The sequence below is a fragment of the Lonchura striata genome, chromosome 6 (assembly GCF_046129695.1).
Source record: "Lonchura striata isolate bLonStr1 chromosome 6, bLonStr1.mat, whole genome shotgun sequence".
In the NCBI taxonomy this organism is placed as follows: Eukaryota; Metazoa; Chordata; class Aves; order Passeriformes; family Estrildidae; genus Lonchura; species Lonchura striata.
In genome coordinates, this window is record NC_134608.1 from 46,750,793 (window position 1) to 46,778,093 (window position 27,301).

At 44.2% G+C, this 27,301-nt stretch overlaps 1 protein-coding gene across 1 annotated transcript in view; it reads left to right on the top strand.

The window, feature by feature from the left end:
- The first annotated feature begins 512 nt into the window (after nt 1-512).
- Nucleotides 513-27,301, top strand: part of LOC110468659 (uncharacterized) — a 65,021-nt gene continuing 38,232 nt past the window's right edge. The window contains exons 1-4 of the mRNA XM_077783775.1: nt 513-535; nt 11,274-11,446; nt 22,251-22,344; nt 23,344-23,430. Of these exons, the coding sequence (XP_077639901.1) occupies nt 11,425-11,446; nt 22,251-22,344; nt 23,344-23,430 (203 nt within the window). The 5' untranslated portion in view covers nt 513-535; nt 11,274-11,424. The remainder of the gene's footprint in view (nt 536-11,273; nt 11,447-22,250; nt 22,345-23,343; nt 23,431-27,301) is intronic.

A 27,301-nucleotide genomic window follows, 5' to 3' on the forward strand; every position in this document is an offset into this window, starting at 1 on the left:
TGTTTCTTGAAAAACCCTCAGACACTCTCCAAAGAATTCCAAATTTAAAGCAGTGTAAAATGCTCCATCAAACATGTTTTACAGTCTTGACATTGCTGCCTGTGAAATCTACTCCAGTGACTGTTTCTGACACTTTTTGAATAATCTCCTGATTGTGCTTTACTTGCTGTTGGGCAGAGTCATCGTGGAAAACGGGGCAGTTGTTTTATAGTCCTGTCTGCATGGGGAAAACTTGGAGGAAGACTGTTTCACCCAGGGTCACTCAAGACATGTAAAATATATTCTGCCTCCAAAAATAAACAAGATGGATACGTATGGCTGGGCTAGGGGATGAAGCAGGAGAAAATGAGACTTCTGGGGCTGAGGACTTGCTTTCAAATTGAGCAGAGATCACAGCGTAGTGGTCACATAGGGATGTTTTTCTGAAGCTTTTCTTGTTTCTCCATAGTGCCCAGGAGTGGGACCAGCCACGGTGGAAGCCACAAGGGAGATTTCTGTAGATCAAAAGGGAAATAACTGGTTGCCCTGAGGACTGGTGAGTTCCTAGAATCAGTAACAATGCTGTTAACTTACACAGAGCTACTCCATCCTGGGCTCTTGCCAATTGTCTGCTGTTTGTGTAGTAAAGGGACACTCTGATGGCTCATTAAGGGCAGCTCAATTGTATTTCAAACATGTTTTTTTCACCTGCTTTGCATCTTGGATGAAATATCCAAGACTAGGACTTTCAAATCTGCCCAAAAGACTAGGGAGCAGAACTGCCACTGGTTAATTTGGTCTAGGTGTGGTACTGGTGTAGCAGAGAAATGCACTGCGATAGGACATGATCTCATCATTACTATACCCAACAGGAAAATAAACATTTTGTCTCTGTCTCACTAATAATTTGTGTATTTGTTCCAGTAATATCTTGACTCTGGCTTAGCCTTTATGTAGCAGTATAAACCCATTAGTCTGTGACATTTCTACCTTTCTACAAATAAGCAGAATGGAAGAGAGAGGAAGAGTGGCAAAGCTATAAACTATAATGTTAGGAACAATAAGACATAATTAGACATGGCAAAATTGCACTTCAGTCTGAAGGAAGAAGAGTGTAACACTTCACCTGTGGCTAGGACTTGACAGTACTGTGCTCATACAGAGATAGTTCCTGCCTTGAATCATTTACAGTCCAGAGAGATGACAAGTGATATGTGACAAGCAATCCTTCATTTTCAGAGGAAGAATTCGGGCATACAGGGTTAATTGGTTTCCTTTGTAAGTCAGCAGGATCTTTGCTGCAGCCAGAAATAGAGTTTCACTGTATGTTGCTTGGCCAAAGTGTGTGTTGCAGGTTTGTCTCAGTGCCTTACCCATCCTTCTGCAGTCTGGTCTTCACCTCTAAAATGTGAGTGATCATTGTAAAGTTTCCTAAATTTACCTAAAATGAGGTAACCCAGGCTTGAGCATTGTGCCTGATCTTGTGCATTTCTATGTTGTCTGCTCAAGCACTATGGCACTGCAGGCAGAACGGGTGGATGTGCTACAGCTGGCAGCAGATTGTCACTCCAGGGCAGAGACACCCTAAGCCACCCTCAGCTCTGAGGAACAGGACATGCTCTGGGAAAGCCAGTGAAATACAGGTGCAGAAGTGCAGGATGGCTCTCACACTTGGGGCCAATTCGACCCTTATGTGGTGTGATTGTGGCCAAGTCCTTATGCCAGGGAGCAGGCTCTGAGCAGCACAGCAGCTGTTATCCGAATAGTCTGAGACATTTTCGTGGAGGACTGTCTGGTGGGAATATGGAACTCGGATCTTGTCTTTCCGCACTCATGCTCGTTCCCGGGCTGGCTGGCTTGAGGCTGGAGCCAGACTGCAATTGCCCAAGTTATTTCTGCAATGAGGAATATATGCAGAGTCAAGCAGAAAGCATCTCGGAAGAAATGAATTACCAGCCAAATATAGATTATTTCATTTTGAGGGACGTCATCCAATCTACTCAGCTTCTCAGCCATTCAGCAACTTTTAATGTCTATTAATGCCTATATTTATTATAATCATGCATACTGAAAGCTCAGCCTGAATTACATCTTTATTGCTTGTTCCTGGCATATAATGTTAGACAGGGCAATGCCTTTTCTTTTTCCTTCGAGGCACTGAGTGCACAAATTCATCATGTGTAAGTATTTCCCAACAACTTTACCTCCTTTTTGTGTAGCAATAGGGTAGGAGAGGTTAGAGACACTGAGGTAATTTTCAAAGGGAGCTACTTTCTTTTAAATGCATTTTCTGGCACTGATTCAGTGGCCCATACATGTATTTATTTATTATAGCTTTGATGGGATTTAAGCATGGGCCTGAACTTAAAGGTAAGCTTTGTATTTTGCAGAATATTTGTTCCAATGCCCCATTCGATGGTGCAACAGTCAAATGGCACAATTGTGCATGCTGCTTGGGCCAAAGTGATATGGAAGAAAAAGACAGCTAAACTCAATTAATTACAAGCCCTGCATAAGTACAGCAAAATTCACAGGCTCCATAAAAAACTTCTTAGAAACCTTGTTGAAAATTGGTAGTCACCAAATGATAAAATACGAAAACCTTTTCTCCGATAAAGTTGAAATACGGTGATTTTTCTTCTGAAATACTCTTGCAGAAGCACTGATGAGATAAATGTATTTACGTCGTGAATAAAACGCCTGATGAAAACTAATCTGAGAGACGGAGTATCTGATTGAAGAGGGCCAGGATTGTCAGTGCTTCCCATCTGCTTTGCATCACTGAGCCGGGCAAAACATCAGAGCATATTGGTGAATCTGGCAGACGTCATGTTATTTTTATGTCATCCTTATTCTTCCAGGGCCTGATCCAAGCCTCACTGAAATCCATAGAAATGAGTGGACTTTTCCTTTACATCAGCGAGCTTTGAATTGGCTCCTTCCTCACTCACTGGTAATGTCAGGAGCCTGTGATGGGTCTTGGAGGCATTTTGACAGAGCAGTTGGGCACAACCGTGCTTTCCTTGTTAATCCTGCCCTCTGACGATCTTGTTATTGATGTATGGTGAAGGCTGGAGTCCCGAGATAAAATGAAACGGGGAGCATAACAAACTGGAAAATGCATACTGATTTAGAAGTGAATGAGACCATTCCCAGAAGTGCTGAAATTCAATGGGATTTAGAATCCCAAGGACCCTATTATTTAGGAAAATGGACCACATGCTTTCAAGACATTTGGGCAGCTCTGAAAACTTCATCCATCACTTCTACGGAGAGCAGTGTAGACCTTATGTAATATCACAGGCAACAGCCAGAACTGTTGAGAGTAAAACCCACAAAATGGCTTGATCTTCTATTGTTTCTGAAGGTGTGAATTCCTCTTTTCCTGATATTAAGTAACTTTTGGGTATTGTCCTTTTCTGTTAAAAGAGGAGTCTGCTGTATATTAAAAAGATGTTTATAAATTCTCTCACATGCCTGTCAACTCAGACATCCCTCCTTATTCTCATTATGTTTATTTATATAGACACATAAAAAGCCAACAATCTTACACTTATTAATCAAGGTGATTCAGCTATGCCTCCCACTGTCTTTCTCTGATTCCAATCTTATTCCAAAATACAGCCCTAAATGTCACTGGGGTTACTCATAAAACACAGTGCTGCTCTGCATGAGTAAGACTATTTGAATCTGGCCTGGAGTAAAGTTACTAATTCTCAGTGAGAAGCAGAGCTAGACAAAGATTGCAAAATATTGTCCACTAATCTGTTCTTGAATTTTTAAAAATATTTTTTGGTCTCTGTTCACTCGTGGATCTCTGAGCTAATGAACTTGCTGACAGGAATGTTCACCATAACAACCCATTTACAGCAAATATTGCAAGATCTTTGCACTCTTGCCTTCATTCAAAATAATACCAGTCTCCCTCCCCAAGAAATGACCTTCCTGTTTCAGAGTTTTTTCATTAATTGTGAATATTCACATTGGTAAGATGTTTTGTTTGTTTTACTGAATCCTCTTCCAGCAAGAAAACAGAATTAAACCAATTGAAGTAGAATTTAACAAAGAAAGACCTCTGAGCTCCGATGCCAAGAGAAAGGATGGTCCCAAAGCTGGAGCTGCAGGGAAGTGTGGAGGTCAGTCCTCAATCCACCAAGGGCTTCACTGCTCTCTACCTTGCAGCACACTGAAATGTGAACAGCTTCCAGGACCTCAGACACGCTGGGGTGTGCACAAGGGATGCATAATACTGACAAATCATCTGCTTGTGACCCATCTATAAAAAAAAAAAAAAAAGTGTAGAAATTATTTAGTTACAAGTTCTTTACCTAAAGATGTCCTTTCATCTGCTGGTGGATATGTTCTTCGAGGAGATTATTCATGGAGCAAGGTTCTAAAATAAAAATTGAGGAGGATGGAGCAAAGCTGGGCTTTGGTGAATACATCTAAACCCTAGACACATTGCAAATAAACTAAGCTTGTTCCCAGGCAACTCCCAAGTAGAAAATAGGCACAACTGTTCTGAACGATTTTCTCTACGATTTGTTTACCTAGCTGTAGGGTCTTCTTCAGAGGCAGGCAAAATCAAGGGAGAGACAGTTATTGACCTCAGCTTGCTTTGAATCTGGCTTGTCATGAGAGCTATACCCACACCGAGTTTCAAATTCCAAGCAGCTTGATGTGGCCTTTTACAGAGAAAAAAAATTGTTAGAATTTTTATTACAATAAGAAAATGCAATTTTTCATTCTCTCCTCATTTCAGAAGGTCTGAAGGGATTTTACTCAACTTCCTCTTCTACCTTCAGGCAGAGACCAAATCTGAGAAATTGCAGCTCAATTTTGGAAAGTTCTCAGGATGTGAAAATCAGGGGCTCATGATGGGAAGCTGCTGTTCAATACACTTTGTTGTCATGAGCACTTCTGGGAATCTGCTGCGGACCAGGTGCCCCCTTCACCCTCACTTTGTTTTGTTTATATCCTTCCAGCATCTGATCAGAATGATTTAAAAACAAAAGTGTCTGATCAGAACAGTAGGAGGTTTTGCCCTGTTGGGATCAAGATGGCTAGAAGGTAGTCAAGATCTGGCCTTGCAGAGACTGGGAATTATCTAGCATCTTGTAGAGTGTAACATCCAGCAGATGCCTGAACCTCGGCAAGGTCAAATGCAGTCTTGCTGTTACTCTGGCACTGAATTTAGGAGCCCCAGACAAGACTCCAGGGGCAATTCAGGGAGAAGGAGAGAAATGACAGCTAAATTCAGGGGTTCTTCCTTTAGGCAAAGTCTTGAAACTGTTGTCCAGGCTTTTGACGATGCAAGGTGTAATAGAGTTAGTATTGATCTGCTTTTGCAATGCTCAGTGTTTAGAAGAGTGTGGTGTGCCCTTATCAAGAGCAAATGGGAGCCTTATAAATATCTGAATGCAGCTAGTATTATTTTCAGGCCCAATTTAGGTACCCTTGTTAGACATTTTAGCAAAATTCATCAGCAGTATGGAAAAGAGTCCATAGAACTGGAAAATTTTGATGTGAATTCTCTGTTGTTATATCCACCAGTTTGGAAAAATTGGTGCACAAAGGCACAATCCTTAAAATAAATAAAAGAAAATGTCTCATAGCTGCCGGCAGGCACTGGAGCTCCCCAGCAGAGGCTGCCTGGGAGCAGCACAAACTGTGCACAACTCCTCAGCCCCAGTAAACAGCAGCTTGGTCTTCTCCCTCCCTGGGAGAGATGTGCTCTTTGCCATCGGTGTAGGTTGCCGATGCTTCGATCTCTTCCCTGGCTATAGACACCTACTCCTAATTTGCGATCCTGCGCTACTCCAGGAAGAGCTGGAGGAGACAGAAGGTGTGAATGGACGGCCAAGACCGAGCAGAGCCAAGGGACTGGCTTGGCTCTGGAAGGCAAAATGCAAGCTGAGCCATTGGAGCCGGCTGTACACAGATGAGAAGGAAAATGCACAAAGTGATAAATAACTTTGCTTAGGCTGCCAGGAAGGGCTGCCAGAACATTCTCTCTTGGCTATGCTCTGACTTGGCTCGCCTGCCGCCGCCAGCCCCCCTCCTGCACAGACGAAATGCCGGGCCAGAGCCACGCATGCATCTCAGGGCCGGCTCACCCCATCCACCCGCTGGCCAGCCAGCCCCCCGGGCAGCTGCCTCTGCCCGTGCCTCTCCCGTTTGGAGCCCACCCTCCGCCTGCAGAGGTGCACCTGGCAGGAAGGCATGGAGATAGAAAATCACGAGGTGTTCCATTAGCTTGGGTTGTTTTTGGAGGAGCCACCTCTCCCAGTGCCTCCCCGGCAATCTGGATGGTATCTGCCTCTAGCGTCATCCTACAGTGTAACCTCCACGGGCAGCAAAATCTCTCCTTCTCCGGGGTCAGCGCTGCACCCGCTCCTCCCAACACAAGCACACGGGTGGCACGGATGGTTTCATCAGAAGTGATCAGACACCTGCATTCCCACCCATGAGTGCCTGGCAGTTTGCAGAGCAGCCTCAGATGAAGGGCTGGAGTCACAGCAGGGGATGTGCAGAACGGGGATGAGCTGCCACGCATGGCAGCATGCAAATCAATGCAACGCTTTCTCCGGTGCTGTGTGGTGCTACCAACTTCATGCCTCATTGGAGTGCAAGGAGAGATGGATATTTTAGAGGATTTATCAGGCAAAAAGAAGTGTCGGCATTTCTCAGTTTCAACTGGCAGCTCCAGCTTGAGGAAAGCTATTGTTGCAGGATTTCCAACGTCTCGTTGCCTTTCTGATCTGTGGTGCACATTGAACATATGTCTCTGTTTAGTTGCCCATTATTTAACCTAGATTTTTCCCCCCCTTGAGAGATTACAATGAATTCAGGGCACATGAATGGTGTAATTTATCATTTTCCAATATAGACTGTCGTGCACTTACATATAGAGAAAATAATTTGTTGTCAAGTTATCCAGTTACCACCTCATTTTATAAGCTTCATAATAAGCTATTTGTAATGATCCATGCTCGTCAGAAGTCTAAGTAACCAAAATATTGCCATCTCACTACAGATAACTACTAAATATTTCCAGCAGCACTGAATCATCCTGATCCCTGGGAGAGCTATGTCCACATTTTTACAGAAATGGTTTGCTACCAGAAAATCCCTTTTCAAGAGTGCCCAGTTTTCTTTTGAAACCCTATAGACTGTGGAAAAATTCATTTTGAGGGGAAAATGCTATTTTATTGGAATTTTTTTACATCTGTTCCAAGTTACATTTTTTTCCCTGTTTTCCTCTTACTGTCATGTATTCCCTTCTCAAAGGGTATGTCTTACTTTGAGACCCTCCTCATAGCACTAGCATGGTGAAGGTTATGGGCATGCCCTTGTGGTACATGCAAGCTATTTTTCTAAAATATTAGAATGCCTAGAGTACTCTGATTAGTACTCTCCTTGTCACAAAATCCCCAAGATCCTTGTAGTCACTGTTAGAAAGTGGTTCTTCCCGCTGCAGGATCCAGATGACCCTTGGCTGTACCTATCCCACCTCCTGACAGCTAAGGTGTGTTAGAAGAGGCCTTCAGTTAGGTGCATAAAAATGGCTTAGGCTGAACCTGGCTCAAACCCTTCTTTTGTTCCTCTGTTTTTTGGTGTTAAACCATTTCCCTCCCCTGCAAGCCGGAGACCCCAGCACCATTTGTTGTGCTTTAGCATTGCGTTGTGTTCTAATCCGCCAGCCTGATGGGGTAGCTGCCCTCGGGGATTTCAAACCTAAGTTATTCCTCCTGTTATTTTATGGCATGACTTCGCACGATGTGACATCCCTGTTTGGCTTGAACAGGGCCCAGTGGCTTGGACTGCCTGACAGACCATAGTCAGAGACTAATGACTGCCTGCATACTGCTAGGAGGAACCCCCTGGGGCAGCAGGGGGACTGCTGCCAGCTCTGCTCTGAATTAACATCTTCACTAAGGAGCAGGCAGGGAGATTAGGCAGCTGAGGACAGAAGGACAAGTAACACCAACCTCCCTGGTGTTCCCGCTGCCGAGAAGTCAGCCTTTTGAAAATACTGTGGGTAGGTTGTTCAGGTCGATCAAACAGATAAATAATCGAGGACCCACACTGTTCCCCAGGGGATTTTAATGTTTCAGATGGATGTAAACATGGCAAGTTGTTATCAGAGAAATTGCAGGAGCTGAAACTGGGCTGAAACTGTTTGTACACAGAAATGATCTCCAGAGCATACGGTTAGGATGTTTATAAAGTGATGAGCTGCTAGCTGCAGTTTCTGTGGCTTCCTAAACAAAATGATGGGCTTAGGTAGAAAAATCCCTGCCCTGCATATTCTCAAACTGCTAAAACAAGGCTACAGAATAAAACAGTAGTGGAGAAAAAAATGGTGGGGGGGAGGTTTGAGAGCTTCTTTGAAGCAGCTCTCTGGAGGAGGAGCACCTCAGAAAAAAACCTAGGGGACAAAAGAGCAAAAAATTAACACAAGATAAACTTTCAACTTGAGTCTTTCTGGTTTTCTAGCTCTTCTTTTGCAACTGTATTTCAAATCTTGTAATTAAAAAAATTAAAAAAAAAAGCTTTGTTCTATTAGAATAACATTGTTTTTCTTCTTTAACCTTGAGTGGGCTTTTGAAGGAATTCAGATAACTCTGGAAAGCAATAGGAACACTGGGTTTTTTAAAATATTTCTGAAACTAGAAACACTTTAAAGGGCTTGTCTTTGCAGAATACATCATTATTCAATTTTCTGAAAGATGGGTCTTTTGAACCCTTTTCAATTTGCTATTGCTTCTTATTGGGTTGTTTTTTGGATTTTTTTCGTTGGCTGGCTGGGGTTTTTTTTTGCTTTCCAGATATTTCAGTCAAATTACATCACTTGACACTGCAGGGGGACACATGGCCCTCCAAAGGTTTGCTTTGGGAAACCTGGTGCACATTTTTAAAGAGTAATGAATGGTAATACAAATGAACATAGGAGATAAACCAGGGAATCTCCTGCTGTTTGATTAGTTGTGCAGCTCTGGCAAAGAACACCAGCTCAGGGGTGTTGTGGCTTTCTTGGGCATCGGTGCCATTGGACAGGAAAACAAACTTTGGCTGGAAACATCTTCAGGAAGTGCCATGGATTTACTGTCTTGCTGAGACTACACAGGAGATCATGCTCCAGTAAATCAATGCTGAGGCTTTGCAATATGGTGTCCTGGAAACTTGGGCTCTTTTTGTCATTTTGCTTCTGTTTTTTTCTCTGCCCATGGTCCAGTTACTCCATCAGCTCTGACCAGGAAGTGTTCCTAAACTGTTCAAGGCTGGAAATGTTTTTTAACTTCTTCAAGTTATGCACATCAAATTATGATACTTGGGAAGCTGATGGATTTTTACAGGTGGTAGTTGGGCTGTTGCTCCTAATTTTGTCAGGTATTATTCTCACTGACTGCTCACATGTCATGCCTTACCCCAGCCCGGCCCTCCTTGCAGGGTTCATGAGAGGTGTGGGGTTAGGGATGCTGTAGCCCCCACCTTTTTCCCCAAAATCTTCCTTAGGAAGATATGTACTGTAGTTGGAATGAAAGAGAGATGTCACACAGCTGGTCTGCACCTATGAACCCAGGTCAGTCTCTGTGTATTTATTTTAAAACTGTAGCATTGTTTTTGCTTGACTTGTCTTCACTTTCAGGCAGAAGTGCAGTTAACATGACCCCTGTTAAACTGAATGTGGGTGTTAGTCATATATCAAATTGCACTCAATTAATGAAATCACTATGAAATAATGTCTTGAGTGATAACGGTATGAACTGGGGTAGCCCCAGAATGATGTGAAATAACCATAGCAATAGTTAAGAATTCTGTGCTGTTGCCGTGGCTACTAGCCTATTTGACTTACCATTGCAGTGGAAGAATATTAGCCAGGAGACAACTCATTTCTGAGACTCCCACATGACAATAATACTTTCTGCCAAACCTCCCTCCCCCCCCACCCTGCTGGATTGAAACAAGGCAGACATCAAACTGTTACTATTGTTGATTCTTACAACGTGCCCCAAAAGGGAAGCTAGATTTTCAAATGCCATCAGAAGAGGTATTTGAAGTGATATTTGAAAATTTTCACATAGGTTGCTCTTTTCTTAAAAAGAAAAAAAAGTTTTTAAATAAATTGATTAGTTGTATATAAGGGAGAAAATTGTTAACTTTCTACAGAAATTATTTATATTTTCAAAAATATAAACTATCCCAAATGGAATTATTGTAATCAAAAACTTTAGGATATGTTCTCCAAAACAGCACTGTGGTGCCCTTTTGAAATTCAGTCTGAACATTCCCCTTATCTCTCGTGCATCTGAACAGGCGATCTGAGGAGCTCTCCCAAAGTGCACTGAGATTTAGAGGTACTTTATTCACACTGTCAAATGGTTCCTGTTAAATTACAGCCTAGAAACATGTCCAGTCTGCTCCAATAGTTCAGAAATCCTTGTGGTTCTGGTGGCTTTTTCCACTCTTGGTTCAAGATGCCTAGGAGGAAAGCTGTTAGCCGGAAGGCACCCAAAATAATGTCCTTTGGATAAGTAATAGGGAACCCACTCAAACCACTACCTGCTGTTGAAAATCTAGACCAGGATGTTTTCTTGCCTGTCTGAAAGGACTCCTCTTCCAAAAACAAGTCCAACAAATCCCCAGTGCTTTGGACAGTAGTTATGAGGATTTCCTCAGATGACATTTGTAGGGGTGATGTTGAATATATGTAGTTAAATATGTGTAGTTAATTTTTTTTGGCATAAGACCATGTGCATCACTGTAGCTATAAAGCCTCACAAAACTGCAGGGCTGAAGTTCCAACAGCAACATTTTAGGGATTTGAAAGGAAGAATAAGAATCGCACTGCATCCTCATATCCCAAAACTTTTACCAGAGATAGGTCTTGTGCTTTAGATATTTTGCTTGGCCCAGCTTGTGGGATATAGGTACACAGCCATGGAGTCCTGCATCCCAGCAGTCAGAGGGCTGGAGTTTGTACAGAAATGCCTCCAGCTCATGGGCATTTGCAAGGCAACTACTGGAAAAGGCAGCAGTCTTCAGCTCTCCCCTTTTTGGTTGCTCCTGGCATGGAGACCTGTAGCTGGTCTGAGTGAGGCTGAAGCAGGTGCCTGGTGTGGAGGCAGCAGCAGAAGAGCTGCAAAAAACCTCCTTGATTAGCCACTCAACATATCTAGTGCAACTTCTGAGGATGCCCTGATCCAGAGCCTAAGGACAGTGAGTACATTTGGATGACTCAGTGAGGTGGGACAGGGTGGAGAGGCTAATCCCTGTCTGTTCCTAAACAGTACAAAAAGGAAGATCCAAAACAAGCAAATCATCACCAACCTCCAAGGAGTCAAGGAGACTTGCTGGTGGATAGCTGGTGTCTCTCCTCCTTCATGTCCTTGCAAGGGATCCTGGACTGGGCACTTGGAACACACGTCTTGATGCCTGCTGATGGACTGGCTGCTTGGACACGGTGAGTATACAAGTGTGGGGAAATAATTTTTACTTTAAAATGCAATCATTTCCGCCTCCTTCAAGATTCTGCAGTGAACTTTGCTGCACTGTTGCAACACTATTTCCTACATTTGTTCAAAGAGGAAAAGATAGTTCAGGACCCTGCTTTAACCCTAACATGAGTCAGTTCAGTGTGCAACCTCAGTCACACCGACTGGTGAATCCAGACCAGCACTCAGGGAGCTGGAAAGAGGGGAGTAGTTCAGGAGGGAGCTGAGAAGAGAGGATCTGATAGGAGAAGGATAAAGCTGCTCCCAGCCCTTGAAGTGCCTGCAAGGAGGTGCGAAGGTGAGAGATGCTTAAAATCCAGCGGTCAGCTCTCTGTCCCAGTGATGGCTTGAGAAAACTGGGATGCTAGGGGTGGTCTCTGCTGCAGCAAAAGCTTGTCTGGAGCCTGCTGAGGAGGAAAGGCAGCTTGCATGTAGATTTGTGGTGTTGTTGTATAGCTGAATGAAAGCATAAATCAGCTCTCCCCTCACCCTGCCTCCCCTCCTCTTTCTGTGTCCCTTAATACATAAAAATAAGGATCCTTTATGTGAATAAAAGTAGAAGGCGCCTCCCCTAAGTATGTTTTAAAAAAGCCAAAAATAGTCCCGAAGTCTCAACCAAAAGCGAACATAGCCAGAATTTCTGTGGAAAATGTCTGTAGCTGAAGTGGAGTGTGTGTGTAGCGGGGGGAGGAATTCACATTCAAACAGGGGCTGCCCTGTGCAGCCGGGCATTTCTCCTTGCCCCCAGCCCTGCCCCGCACCCTGCTGGGGGCTGACCCAGCACGGAGCCGGGACGGGACCCCGGGAGGCAGCAGAACCTCTGCTGTGGGCTTCCCTGTCCTTCGTCTGACAGTTCTTGGCAGCTCTGGCGCAACGTGTTGTTAACAGCAGTCCTAATTAATGGGGAACATGTGTGTGTTGCAGAAACCTTTTTTTTTTTTTTTTTTTTTTTCCTCCCCCCCTTCTTCAGTTTGATGGAAATACCGTAAAACTGTTTATATCCACTATAAAAGGGGCGGGGGAGGGGTTTACTATCTTCCTATCCCAAAGGTTTCCTTTACCTCAGATCAACCCATTTTGGGAACAGGCACTTCTCAAATCCCGGGGTGCCTTTTCCTAAATGCTTTCACACATCTGCACCACTCTGTCTTGCATTCCTGCCATACCATCATCTTGTCCTAATGAAAAATAGCAGACTTCAACCCTGCCAAGTCCATCTTTTACTTTTTTTTTTAAAGACAAAATCCTGTTTATCAAAAAGAATTTGGGAAGTTTGTTGATTTTTTCCATTCATTAACTTAAATTTTGGAAAAAAAAATTAAGAAACTTTTGCTTTCCCAACTGTTTTCCCTTCTTGAGTAATAAGAAAACAAATGTTTATATACCATCTGCCACCAGCATGTTCCACAGATGATGTGGTAGACTCATGTCTTCAGTTCACCCCTAGCTCAAAAATAAGGGTCCCATGTCATAGGTGACTTGCTCTGCAGCTCAAAGAGTGTTTTGGTTGGCTTAGGAATAAACACAGGAAGAGCAAAGCAAAGCGAAGCATAGATCTGTCCTCAGCTGGTGCTGAACACTGAGAGGACAAGTGAGCCCAGTGCAATGCAAGATTTCTCCAATGGCTTGTGAGTGTTGTAGGGCTCAGGGGACAGAGGTACAGTGTGGCAAGGCTGTGCTGAGATTGTGGACTCTGAGTGGGTTGGACCTTGGCAGCCCTTTGTGGTGCCCTGTTATGCAAAGCACACAGACCCACAAAGTTTACTGCAGCCGGGCCTGGAGCAAGGACCATTTCCAGACCTCCCCAGGGTACAGATAATGCTGCAGGACACCCCTATAAAGCTGTGCTTGGCCTTTCTTTGATGCTCAAGCTATAGAGACACCTGTAGAAATCCTTTCATAGAGGGGTGTGAATAAAATGCAAGACATGGGAAGAGAGCCCTAATGAATCTGATCTTCTTAAGAGAGGCAGATATTCCTGCTCCCACTTTATAAATGTTGAAGAAGGAGAGATGGACTAAAAAAAGGCCAGCTGGTAGAAGATGGTGGAGAAATCCATACTCCACACCCATCTTCTGAAGTTTCCTACTGCCAGGATGAGGAGAAGCAGCTGATAACCTTCTGGATTTCCCCAAGATCTGGAGAGGCTTTCACATCTCCCTTGGGTGGGTTCTTCTGCAGCTGGATAGATGAGGTGGGCTGCAGGATCAGCAAACAGCACAAGGGTTGTGGAGCTGTCCTTTGGATTTCAGGTTGTGTGCATGCACTGGTAACTTGGAAAAAACCTGTCATATCCTGACGAGCCTGGAAGGAAACATTATCCTAGACTGTAACCAGGTTCCTGAATGTGTTTGCTGAAGGTCCTGGGAGACCGGATATCAACAAAGAGCAGCTGTCCAGTCTCTTCTGGAGGAGGACATTTCTGAGCAGAGATGTGGGGAATACCTGTTTTGGAAAGAGTGGCTTCATCCAGCTATTTCTTGAACTTTGATTGCCGTGGTAAGCTCTTGGAGACATATAGAGTATATAGGAGGGGAGCAGAATGATGAATAGCAATCAGTATGCAATTTTGGCTTAGGGCAAAGTTAAATCTTACATTTTCCAGGAGAATGTTATTTCTGGTGGTTTTGGTGTTTTGCGTTAAAGAACAAGTTCTAAAATTACATAGATAACACTTTTTCCTACATTTGCCCCAAAAGAGGGAAAAAAGAGAAGGCCATTCGTAAAGCCTTGCCCTTTGTTTCTTGTGGAAGACAGCAGAAAATTTGAGACCAAAGCATCATATGTTTCACTTCTCATCAAACCCATGGAAATGTCATTTTTTCCAGGTTTACCAGAGCCACAAATATGTTCACACAAGCCGATACTACCAGTACAGCTAATGGGCAAGTCCACAGCCAGCAGTTGTTGGCACTGCCCTGGGGTATTCTTGTTACCTTAGCAGCTTGCCAACCAGGGTATCATTTTCCAGATGATTTGCATGGAACTATGGCAATTTGTATCCAACGAGGACCTGGCCAACTTGGGTCATACCCTCTCAGGAGGACTTGCTTTTGCAGAGCTTTAACCTTACCTTCTAAACCAACTTGCCTGAAGTGATTCACCTTTTTGTCAGGTTCTCAGCTGACCTGACGTTTCCTCCATGAAATGATATATTTATATACATGACATTTCCTCCATGGCAATGCATTGTGTGGCTTTGTGACATATCTGGCAAAGCCCCTCTGGGAGAGTCCAGTTTGGGTGAAACTCCAGCGAAGGAACATGGCAGGGGTACTCTGTTTTCTGGATGAACAGAAAAGGAAGAAAAGCAAGCAAGTGGAGGAAACTAGTAGAATCCTAAGATGAAAGAAGAGATGGGGTCATTGCTGAATGACTATAACAGACCTTGTCTGAGGTTACTGATTTGTGACAACCTTGAAATCTTATAGATAGTCTGTTTTTTCCCCACAGTCTGCCAAGACCTTGCTGACACATTCAGCATAAAAAAAGAACCAGCAAATGCTGGTTTCTGGATAACCCTCCTCTAATGCATTTGGTGCTTTAGCATGCAGAAAGAGAAGGCTCCATCTTTTTGTCTTCTATGAGAAGCTGGTTAGTCCTTATCCCCTTTTGGTCCACAGATTGAACTTGTCCTGTTCCCATCTTTTGTGCCTTTCAGGAATGGGAGCTTTTTAAAGTTTGTGATGCCTTCAGGGCTCATCCCAATACACATAGACATGTACTCTGTAACAGCTTTCAGAGAAATACCCTTACCAGCATGACCTGTTGTTTTCTGGACACTGGTGTCTAAGCAGATAGTGTTGCCAACCTCAGGTAAAACAAACTGCATTTGCCTTTAGAAGAGCAAGGCAGGAAAAGTAGCTGTAAAGTTGGGAATTAAAAGGTAAGATGTGTCACTGCTGGGCTGAGAAAGCCACAGCATGCTAGTCCTCAGAAATGTCCATAGCCAAGCCTAGGTTCATCTCAAAGAGCGTTAATGTCCAAACTGGGTGGATTTGGGGAGGTGTACTCAAAGAAGAGGACAAACCCACCCATTTTGGGTTTTCCCACAACTGAGAGTGTCAAACCAGTGTGTGCAGAGTTGACTTCTCATCACCATCCCACCCTTTGGTGCCTGTCTCCCCTGGTGCTCCCCTCCTCCATCAAGGTGCCTCTGCTGTGGCTGAGGAAAAGCTCAGTGTGGTGAGGGACCTGCTGTGCACAGTGACCGTGCACGCCAGGGGTTGTGCTGTAGCATTTTCTCACCAACTCTGGCTTGTTTCAGCTATGCTTGTAGCCTATACATACCTTTTTTTAGTTTTTTGCTGGACACTGACTTGGAACTCCACATTATTTTTCTACTTCAATTCTCTTGACAAATGACTGTTCAATCTAGGCTTCCCCATATCCCCTCTCTGTTTCTCTTTCTCTTGGATCTTAGCCACTCTTGGGGTTTTAACCAGGGTCTTTGACAGACATCTTCAAAGCAACCTGTTTCCTTATTCAGCTTGAGATCAGTTGTAAGTTATTCTGTGGCCAGCTTTTTTTTTTTTTAATGCAATCTCTGCTTTAGAGCATAGTACTTATATGTTTCTTCTTTGTGGGTAGAGAAAAAGGCATTCTTCTGATTTCTGGCCTGTGGTATCAGAACTGGATTTCTTCCTGCCAAGCACCTCAGGACTAGTAGCTGTCAGACATAACTTATGTCAGACATAAGTCTTATGTCAGCCAGTCTGACTTGTCCCACAGTCATCCTATAGCTTTCTAGGTGCAGCATGGAGTACTATAAAAATGTTCATAGTTTTAGTATTTCAGCCTTGGTAAAACATCCAACTACTACGTGCAGCCACCAGCTACAGGTTTTTTTGTTCTGTTGTTTTTTTTTCTCCTTATTCTGGTGTTCAGCAACCACCTAGCACTTTTCATGGTCTTTATATAAACCTGCCACAGCTACATCTCCTCCAAAAAAAAGCAACAGACCTTGGAAAGGCAGCTCCCTCTTTGAAAAGAGAGGTGTAGGGGCCCTTTGAGAACATGATACAACCCATCTGGACCTGTTTAGGGTGGTGAGAAGGGGTGGCACTTGGCATAAATAAAAGGTGAAAGAGGCACTCAGCAGGGCTTTTGGATGCCTGTGTGATCTCCTATGAAGGAGGATGTTAGAAGTGGGGTAGAGGAAGAAAGTAAATGAAGGTCTTTGCTGAGAAAAGGATGAGGGGTGCTGCTGTGTCAGAGGTGTTTCTCTGAAAGCTTCCAGAAATCAGGGCTGAAGAAGACTACAGTCAGTAGAAATATTAGGGTATTGTCTTCCTAAATTCATATAGACAGGTGAGAAAAGGTAGGGAGATCTCCAAAGGATGCCTGTCTGTTTTCCTCTACCATGAGAGGAAATATACAGGGAGACTGGATGTTACAAAGAATTGGAAATAAGGAGGGGCTCTTCCATTATGTCTTTTATGCAAGTCCACAAGGCGAAGGCTGAGCTGCTGAAGGCAATCTCTAGGTAAAGTACTTAGGAAATTGTTGTAGGAAAGAACTGAAGTGACTGATGGCACAAGAGATGGCAGACAAATTTGGGGGATAACAGGAGATGTGAGAAAAGTCAGATGTGTATCTTAATGAACAGCAATCAGGAGTTAAGTGACACAGAATAGTGAAGTACCATATTGCTGGATGAGGGCTGTCAGTGCTCCTCTGCAGCCCAGTGGCAAATCAAACTCTCTGATTTCCTCTGCTTAGAGGGGAAATTTTGGACAGATGGGCAGGAGGAGTAAGAATTGCAGCAATTCCAGCAGTTTTGAAAACTAGGTGACCTAGGAGAATTTGATAGAAGGCAAATTTCTGAACCTCTAAAAGCCTATGTGATTGCCGATTTTCCTTCATAAGTCTGATTCAAACCTGCTGGAATTGTGTTAGCTCTTGTTATTTGTAGTCTGCAGCTTGACTTAAAAAAAAAAAAAAAGAAGAAAAAAAAAAAAGAAAGAAAAGGGAAGAAAAACAAACCCTGAGGAGAAGAGGAACAGACCCAAATCCACAACACATCAAGTGGCCGTGTAATACCACATTGCAAATGGGCTCACCATGGGCTTGCAGATGACTTAATAGTATATAACGGCCCACAATGCTCCAGTGACTCATTGCATTTGCTATATCTGTTCAAACTCACCATTCTGAGTAAGAGATCTGCCTTCAAAAAAATCTCTAATAAATTCTGTTGCTTTGAAATATCCCTGGTGCTTTTGAGAGTATCATGGCATATCTCATCCTCTGACAACATCTCAACCCACTCTGAGGGGCTCTGGTAGGACATGCAGGCAGTTCAGCCTCCATCAAACCAGATTAAAACACACTTTGAGCCAAAAGGGACTTGAGAGGGTTCCCCACCATCTTTCTGAGGTGAGTGAAATAGATGATTTGTGATAGAAACAGTTGAGGTATATTTCTCATCTCCTCCTGCTAGCCAAGGGAGGGGAGGTGCTGCATTTGCTGGGCAAGGGCAAGGAGCTGTAGGGCAGTCCCATGCCAAAGATGGCCCCATGCCTTGCATATGTGAACCATTACCAACATCCAGCCTGCAGGGCTTCCCACTGCATTGCTTGTGCTTCATTACCTTGTCTTTGACTTTAGTAGGGTTGTATTGGTACAGCCTAGTGCAAGCTAAGGTCCTAAATTCCCTACCTTCCTCTCTGCCTCATAAATCCATTTACCTGTATTTATTGGATGTATAGCAGCAAATTAGTGCTGCCAATAAAATAATTGCACTGGTAGCATTAGTGGAAAGAGCACAAAGTCATGTCAGTCCTGCTGTGCATGATGCTACAGATACGTGCACAAGAGGTAGGATGCCCTGATCTGCAAGATCTTGGCTATGGAAACAAACTTCCTAAAATCACTTTTAAATTAAATGTTTCATTTTTACAATTCAGCCCAGACTTCCTTCTGCCAGCTTGCTTTTTTTTTCCCAGTGAACTCTTTAGCTGCTCAGCTGAATTAATTATCACAGCTTACCACAGGTTCTTAGTTTTTACTAATTACCAAAATTGGCAATTTCCCTCTGATGTCAGTATGGGTTTTGTCTGTGGAAGGACTAAATGAGACCCTTGAGATTACAGTGCTCCATAGGTTTTAGAAGAGGGAGCTTTTTATGTTGCTTCAGTGAGGGTGTGTGAGAGGGTTTGATAGAAAACTTTCTAGCTCAGCTCTCTTTGGTTACTTTTTCCATGAAAGGTAACAGATGGTCATTGTGACGTGAACGTTATTCCAATATCCACAGAGGAGGAAAAAGGACCAGCGTGATCCAAACTTACAGGTTAGTTTATTTTAAGTTATTTTTTGACGTCAATAGGCAGTGATATATATAGCAAAATATTTTTCCTCCTTACTGCAGGGCCTTTAAAAGGATATCTTTGTTGTCTTAGTTGCCATAGCAGTGACAAATGTGGATATATATCCATATGCACATATATACATGTGAGGAGGGATTCCCCAACCCTGGGACTGATTGTGTTGGCTTCTGTGCTTGTATTTCCTCTTTCTTCCGCTGCTTGAGGTGCTCCAAGGCACTAAGACAGCTTGTGAAACATCCCCAAGTTGGAAAATGAGTATTTTCAGTCAACCATCTTGAAGCGTGGGCCTCACCATGTTTTGCAGGGCTACGTTGTTTAGCGCTCATCTCTAAAAACAGGTAGCAAAGCTGGGCAGAGCAGAGCTCCTCTGGTGCCAGGTGATTGGTGTGTGAAGGAGATGACAGAGATTTGCAGTGTGATGGGGCTCCATAAATAAATTAGAAGGCTATTAGTAGTAAATGCGCTGTTTACTATTTAGATGGTTCACATGTGCCCAGATTGTGCTGAAAGGCCTTTGATGTATTTAGCTCATCCTCACCTTGGAATAGATTTTTATCTCTGTGCTCATGTTTCAAAACTGTTCCTCCCTTTCAGCAACCTACTAACATACTCCAGAGATATTCCCTCAGTGGTGTCTGTCACTGTTCTTCCCTGCATTTTCCCTGCCCTGAGCTCTGCATCCTGTATACAGCAGGACTGTGATCCAGACCTGGAATGGCCCCTGAGTGCAGCTCTTAGGAAGTGAAACCCTTGCAGAAGGTTTATTGGTCTCCTTACAAGTTCAGTTGTCACTTAACTTGAGGGCCCGCTGTGTTGGTGAAGGGAGAGGATTAATACACAACACCATCCCAGAAAGCAGAAATAGGGGAATCTAAAAACCCAACCAGCCTACTTTTTTGGTTTTAAACTCTTGCTTCCTAATGTTTCTATTTCCCCAGTGATTTTCATACTGTGCCTTTTTCACTTTACCTATCCAATACATTTCTGAATGCCCACAGCCTGCCAAAAATCAGCTTTTCCCTTTTTGCCTGTTTTTGTTGTTACCAACAAGTAAGATGCTGGAATGAGAACTTGGCTGGCCATTGTGTTGATGACAAATTAAAGAGAAGCAAACACAGCTTGCTTGTCTGCAGCTTCAGTGGTTCAGCGGGGCTGGCAGTAGTAAAGACATGTTATTTGTTGATAAAACATCACCAAACTCTGAGAAGGAGCTGAGACAGTATCTCAGTGCAATCATCTACCTGTCCTGCCTGCACCTTTGGAAATCCCAGCTTCTTGTGCTGGCTGAGCCTGGCGAAGTCACAATGGGGCATGGTTCCTGCTGGGTCAGGTCAGGAGGGACACTCCATGAGGGGCTATGAGCACAGGGCAAATCACAACGTGCCTCTTGCAGATGTGATGTGCACATGTGTGTACATTCAGACTTTGTCAACGTAGTCTGTGTCCACATCCATCTTTACACATATATAAATAAACATAACCACACATATGTATGTGTGTGTATCCATGTACACACATGGAAATGCCATGCATGGAGGGAAGGCACCAAGTGCCCTGCAGTGCAGGGCAGCTAATTGGTGCTTTCTGAGTTTTAATCCCACCTTTACCAGTTCTCTACACGGTGATTTCTTTCACTAGTGCCATTTAATCTCCTCCCCTTTGTGTCACTCCCTGTTGAGGCTGAGAAGTCTTCATGCAGGGACTGTCCTTCCATGTGTGTATGCCCAGTGCCCAGCACGGGAAGCCTTACCCAGAGATAATTTAGCAGCTACTGCGGAAGCTGCTGCCTGAAGGCATTTTAGGATCAGCCTTCAATGAGATTTTGGAGCTGAAGCAGGACCTGTGCTCTTAGTGGTGTGATGGCTCCTGGAGTTAAGGATCCTTAGAGCAAAACAGGGAAGAGGGTGGTCTCATACTTTGTAAAAGTCCTGCCTCTGGCACAGCCCCTTTACAGAGCTTTAACCCCTGTAAAGAAAAAGGGTGCTAGTGTCACACCCAGACATTCTCTTGTGTTTTGGTCTATGCTGGTCAGAAAGGACCCTGTGACTGCATGCATGACCCTGTGCAGTACTGCTTGCAAAAAGGTGCATGCATGCCAGGCTGCAAAGTCAAGGCATTGCCAGGAAGCTCAATGGCCCTCTAAGGTCAGGGATAAACCCTTGCCTTACTCAAGCAGTCATGACAAATGCGTGCTGGGTCAGAGGTGCACCTCAGGGCAAACCCCTCATATTTCTTGTGCCTCAAGAACATACCTTTGCATTGTCACTGGTAAACAGTTGTCCCTGGGTTGTAGTCCCTTTGGGGTGCTTCTGGTGGGTGATATGGGCAGATTGTTCTTCACAGTGTGTGTATGTCCCAGGAAGGGATGGTAGAAGCTGGCATGGTGTCTTAACAGAGGTCTGTGGGAAGGGGTGCTGGAATGCAGCATATATCAAATTCTCATAATTATGGTGGTAGCTAGAACAGTAGGAGACAGACTTGGACCATAAAGCTGGCAGCCTGAATAGCCAAGAGGCACAGGATGGCAAGGAATGTGGAACCATGGAGGGAAAACGTGACTTTCCAAGGTTACACGGTAGGGTGGTGAGATGGCCATGAAGAGTGGCCTGACTCCTAGGCTACTATCTTAGCAACATGACCACATTCTCCTCAGTAATAGGAGCCATGCTGAACCTTAGCCAAGCACCATCTTTGTTCTGCTTTGAATGGTCACCATTTTTGAGGGTTTTTGTGGGGGGAAAAGGAGTTGGACAGTAAATAAACCCATTCTTTTCTAGTTCTAGAGGTATTAAAAGCAGTAGTGTTGGAAGCCAGCAGTATTAGGATTTCTTTATTGGCCCAAACCTTCTGCAAGGCAGAAAACCTTCATCTCTGCTGCTGTTTCTTCTAAGGCTGCTGTCTCTGCCTTGAAGCATCTGAGTTGCTGGGTACTTCTCCAAGATATCTTTTTGCTTTTTGGTTTGCTTACTAGACTCAGTGGTGGAAAATGGGACCATAATAAACCTGGCTTCTCACCTGTTTAAAAAGTTGCTTTATAAGTCAAGGTCCTCCAATATGCAGAAGTCAGTAATCCCCATCCATCTATCCATCCATCCCCCACCCACCCAATTTTACTGACTTGATAATACACAGCAATGACCTCTACCTTGAAAATAAAGCATCAGACCCTCAATTACTTTTACATGAAGATAAACAGATTGGTATGGAGTTTATGGATGTTAGGGACACTGATCCAGGCTCTGAACAACAGAGCCCATTTAATTTTGAGAGCCGAATCTCCGCAAAATATTCACAATAAAGCCCCAAACTAGGTGCAATAAACCTAATACCAGCCAAGTTTGCAAACCCAAGCTGAATTGCAGGGAAGCCCAGGGCCAGGTTTCCAGTCAACTTTGAAGCCACAGTTTTAAAGAGGCTCCTGATCAGGATTTTGGTCTTCTCACAGGATGTGCTTCAAGTGATTTCCACCAGCCAGGATTTGAGCTCACTGCTGCCAAATCCCAAGCTTGCTTAGGATGGAGCAGTGGCAGTGTCCAGAGGTGAGTTTTAGCCATTCCTAGCACGCAGTTTGGTGTAGGACTGGTGCCCCAGGGAAGGTGCTCTCAGTCCAGCCAGCAGCATGGGCAGGGCTGAATGGCAGGCAGCTTCCCCTATAGACTGTAATGGTTTCATTTTCACTGGGTTTCAGCACTTGGCATTTTCGGCTGAATTTCACGCCAAGTTTTAAAATCCAAGAGGCCCACAGGCCTTGTGGACATGCAAAACCACCAATGTAATGAAAATTGGTTTAAAATTGATTTAGTTAAAAAGAAAAAGGAAAAAGAAAAAAATAATTCAAGCCACCATGTGGAAACATTTAGAAGAGTCAGTTATGAAGTTTAACCAAATGGAAGTGAATGCCTTTGAATGTGTCCATGCAAAGCACTGGCACTGGCAAAAGGAAATCTATTTGCCATGAATTTTAATTAAACCAGTTGAGCTCTCTTTTAATAAGAAGTATTGAGTAAAATTTAGCAAAATACCAGTACTTGTTCTTAAACTTCCAGAAATGCATCAGTCTCACAGTCACCTTTGTAAACTTTTTCAGATGCGTAATGTAATTTTTAGGGGGCTGGGCATTGGTATTTCAGTCCAGGTCCTTGAATATATTTACTAAAATGCCCAAGCACCACTGATTTCTAAGAGGATCTAATGCCTTTGAGGATCTTGGCTTGCAGACCTCCTGCTGGTTAATCTGAGGACAGTTTTCTTCCCTCCTTGGTCAGCTGAAAAACTGTGAAACTGTGACTGGATAGCAGGATCCTAAATGACTTAAGTGCAGTAGCAGCTTATTCTGTTGTTAACGTTTTGACGCTACTGTAATCAAAACACATAGGGCATGGAGATGTGCTGTAATCCCAAGGCTTCCAGCCTCTCATGGGCTTGTGGAAATCATCTCCAGGCATTTGGCACTTAAATGGTCCTTGCTTGATGTCAAACCTGTTTGGTCAAGGCATAAGTTTGAGTGAATATCTTTATTTTGTGTTGTTTCTGTGCAGACTGGGTAATTTCCCATTGAATAAAGAGCACTCAGCAGTCCCTGTACCAGGTTTCAACACAGTAAAGAGCAAGCTTCAAATTTTCAGGTAGGTTGTCCTGACAGCGGCATGGAAGAGATTTGTGGGTGTTTTTGCTGAGCTCTCACAGCAGCACCAGTGGTCTTTGTCCCACAGTTGTTTTGTTCTGTGTATTGTGGTTCCTTGTTGGGTTTTTCCCCTTGCTGGGGTTGTCCTGCAAACCCTACCTGCAGTGCCACAAGCGCAGGATACTTTTGCTCCCTGTCTTTCCCTTCAGCATCTGCCCATGCGCACAGTTCTGCACATAAACACAGCAGTCTTAGAAGGGATGTGATCAAAAGGTTTTAGAAGGGCTCTGCATGTTATGAAATGTTTTGAGGCTCAGAGCCCAAAGAGGGAACTCCATCATGAATTCCCCATGTATAACTAATTTGGGAAAAGGGATTAAAATGGGACAGAGCTTCTTGCTTTTTCTCCTCCCTCCTCGATGGCCCCTTTCAGAAAATTAGGGGGCCCCTCTCCAAGGAGAAACTGTTGAAAATTGCACACTGTTTTCCCTTCCCCTTCCTCCTGAACATAGCCAGAACAGCAATATACATTTCTGAGGTTTGGCAGCAGCATCTGAAAGCATGTTTTTTGCCAGAGAGGACTGGCTGATGGGGGCCAAAGTGCACGTGGGTCGGGGGGACACTTGGGGAAGAGAAGGGAAGGCACCTGTACCCTCTCTTCCTGCCACTGCTACTACCAATCTTGTTCCCACCATTTCCCAATTGGTACCTGATGATCATGTTTATTCTCTGGATTGTATCATTGGCTGCTGGAATGAGACCCATCAGGCGAGATTTGTGCCTGAACTTCAGTTTCATAACAAAAGCAGAGACAGTTGTTCTTGCGACAGACCTCTCTCGGACTGAACAAAAACATGTACGACCCATGTGCGGTCCATACAATTGAGAAATATGTTAGCTAAGCTAGTCCAGAGCTAGTGATGATCCTGGTTTATGTTAAGCTTTCCTCTGCTGTAACATCACTGCCTTTCTCCTGCCAGCCCCATCTCCATCCTGCCTGATGAAGCACCAGTCCCAGCAGCTTGCTGAAAGCCCCTTGGTCTGCTGTGGTTCTGGTTGCTGCAATGTCTAGACTGGTATCTGGTGCTGCAGCACACACTCACGTTTTTAGCACCATGCTGAAATCTAATGATGTCATCTCTTATGGCTCAGAGGAAGAAATTTCCATATCATTTCAGAATTTTTATGGAAGGATTTGAAAAGTTTGGAAGGGGGGTGTGTGGAAATTTTGATGCCCAATGAATCTGAAACTCAAAGTGTTTTCATGGCTCACAAGCTCAAAAGCCCTTCCTGCATTTCCTCCGTAGCACCTTTCTTTTCTTTAAAAGGAAAAGGGAGATAAAAACCAGAAGAGGACAATAATTAAGAGTTTCTTTCCCCTTCTGAACATCACTTTTGAAATGTCATAAATGAAACTTTCTCTGACCATTTTGTTAGCATTAAAAAAAGGGTTATTTAGTTAGAAAGAAGCCTTTATTTGACAAGAAGTCCAGACTATTTCCAATTATTAATATTAATTTATGGGCACAAACCTATCTTTTGTTGTACATGTTTGATGTGGAGGTTCTAGGGCATGCCCAAAGCCCATTCAGCAGCAATGGGAACTTATAAATGTTTCCTTATTGTCTGCCATCATAATTAAGAGAACAAATATGTACATTTAGCTTGCCACCTTCCTCAGCCTGGGATGGGAGGAGGCATTCATGTTCCAGTGATCTATTGTCCCATGGTTTAATTCTGCTAAACTTCTGCCAGTCCACAGCAGAAGGGTAGATGGAGTTGTTTCTGCTGCCCCCAAAGTTCAAGCCCCCATCAGAGGAGCTGCAGCCATCAGCGTGGGAGAGGAGAGAGGGGCTGCTGTTATTCATGTTTTTTACATGGCTGGGTTCCACTCTGGCAGACAGGAGAGACTGAAGTCTGAAAGCCGTGGGCTGATAAGTGGCTTTTGAGAGATAAGATATGAAAGACTCTGTAATTCTGGAAGAGAGTGTTGAGTAGTTTATATGTGTAAGTCCAGATGTTCAGTAGAAGGAGCTGTTCCAACCCTTCAGCTGAGGATGTCTGCTTGCATGTGTATGGTCAGATGTGCTCATGGCAATGGCCAAGCAATGAGGTCCCCAGTAGCAGCAAATGGAGCACTGAGATCCCTGTGGAACTCGGGGAAACCACAGGGTTAATGTTCAGGTAGTGTCCCATTTCCATTTTGCTTTGACAGATGTATTCCACTGAGAACATGAGGATCACAGGAGCTGTACACCTCTTGGTCTCAGGGGCTGCCTTGCTGGTCCCACAGGACTCTAATTTACTACTGGGCCATTAAATGCTATCCACATGTAGCTGGTGTGAATGCCTAAGTCTTCCAGAACACAGAGAGGCTCAGGGATAGACTCCCTACTTTCTCCCCTGAGTAATGAGCAAGTTGCAAAGTAGTTCTCCACTCACATCTGATGGAGCTATGGTGAGAGTGGCCACTGCAAGTCAGGAAGAGGGTTTGTCCTTGCGTCTAGTGTTAGGCTTTGGAGCACAGTTCTGGGATTTCAGTATATAACCTGCTTACCAGCAAAGCCGTGTGAGATACCTCCTCCAGAAAGTGCTTTTCTTGCAGAGGCAAGGCTTGTGTCCAGAACAGCTGGACCACTTAACTGCTCTTGAATGTGAATCATAGCTGAAGGAGGGCTGCATTTAACTAGAAGCGTATCTTATCAGCAGCCCATGTCTTAAACATGCAGTCACAGGGTAAAGGCTGTTTGAGTCAGAGATTCAGGGCCAGGTTCCCAGGATCTGTCAATTGGGGGATAGCTTCCCTAAAATGGATATAGCTGTATTGATTTAAATAGGGTGGGAATTTAGCCCTGAATATTCTGCAAGTACATGAACTGTCATTTGCCACGATTTTTCCAAGGAGGCACATCATTTTTTATTGTGAGCAAGATCATTGCAGACAGGGAAACAGATAAGCAGTTGGATTTTCCTTTGGGCTGTGATTTTTGGAATAGATGCATTGGTTCATCTAACGTGGGCTTGCATAGTTCGGTGTTTGAACAGAAACAGAAAACATCCGTACTTAATGAAGCCTCTTCAGAACCAAACTCCCATAATTCATCTATTTGTCTCTAAGAGGAAGTTTTATGTGGGGCCCTTGGACATTTTAATTGATAGGCATCACCAGGTTGTTCATGTATGCTCAAGGGCAGGTTATCACTCACCTGGAGGATCTAAGTGAGGTGCTGGGGATCCCATTCTCCTCTGCAGGGTTGGCTATCCACCAGGGAAGCCTTTCCAAGTTTTGCCTGCTGCTTGCATGCACAGCCTGCTGACTCTTCTGTCCCCACTGGTGGGATGGTGACCCTGACAGGATATGTGGTGGGCAGTGGGGGGTAATGGCCTCTTGAGCATGTACTGTGTGTGTTGGACACTCACATGTCATGTAGTGGCTACTCTTTGCCCATGGGGATGCCCTGCTGAGAGCCAAGCAAAGCAGGGTAGGCTCATGTGGCAAAGAGATGTGTCTGCAGGAGCTAAGGCAGGAATGGTTACAGTGGGGTGGGGAAAGACCCTTGGCCTGTGAGTGACCTGGTTGCTGGAGCATGAGCAGCTCATGGTGCTGTGTCATTATGTCCCTGTACAGCAGTACTCTACCTACTTCCTAAAATCCTCCTCGCCTGCCACAATGCCTTCAGGCACCACCAGCTGCTCCTGAAAGCTGCAGCTGCAGAGGAGCATGACCACAGCACTCCTCTGTTCCACATTACAGCCCGGGATCCACCTCTGTTGCCTTTAGCGTGCATTCCTCACTCTGATTCACAGTGGCATCTCTCTCTGCTTCTTATTCATTACCCAAACATCTTGGCGAGCAGCGGCCTGTTAGTGGC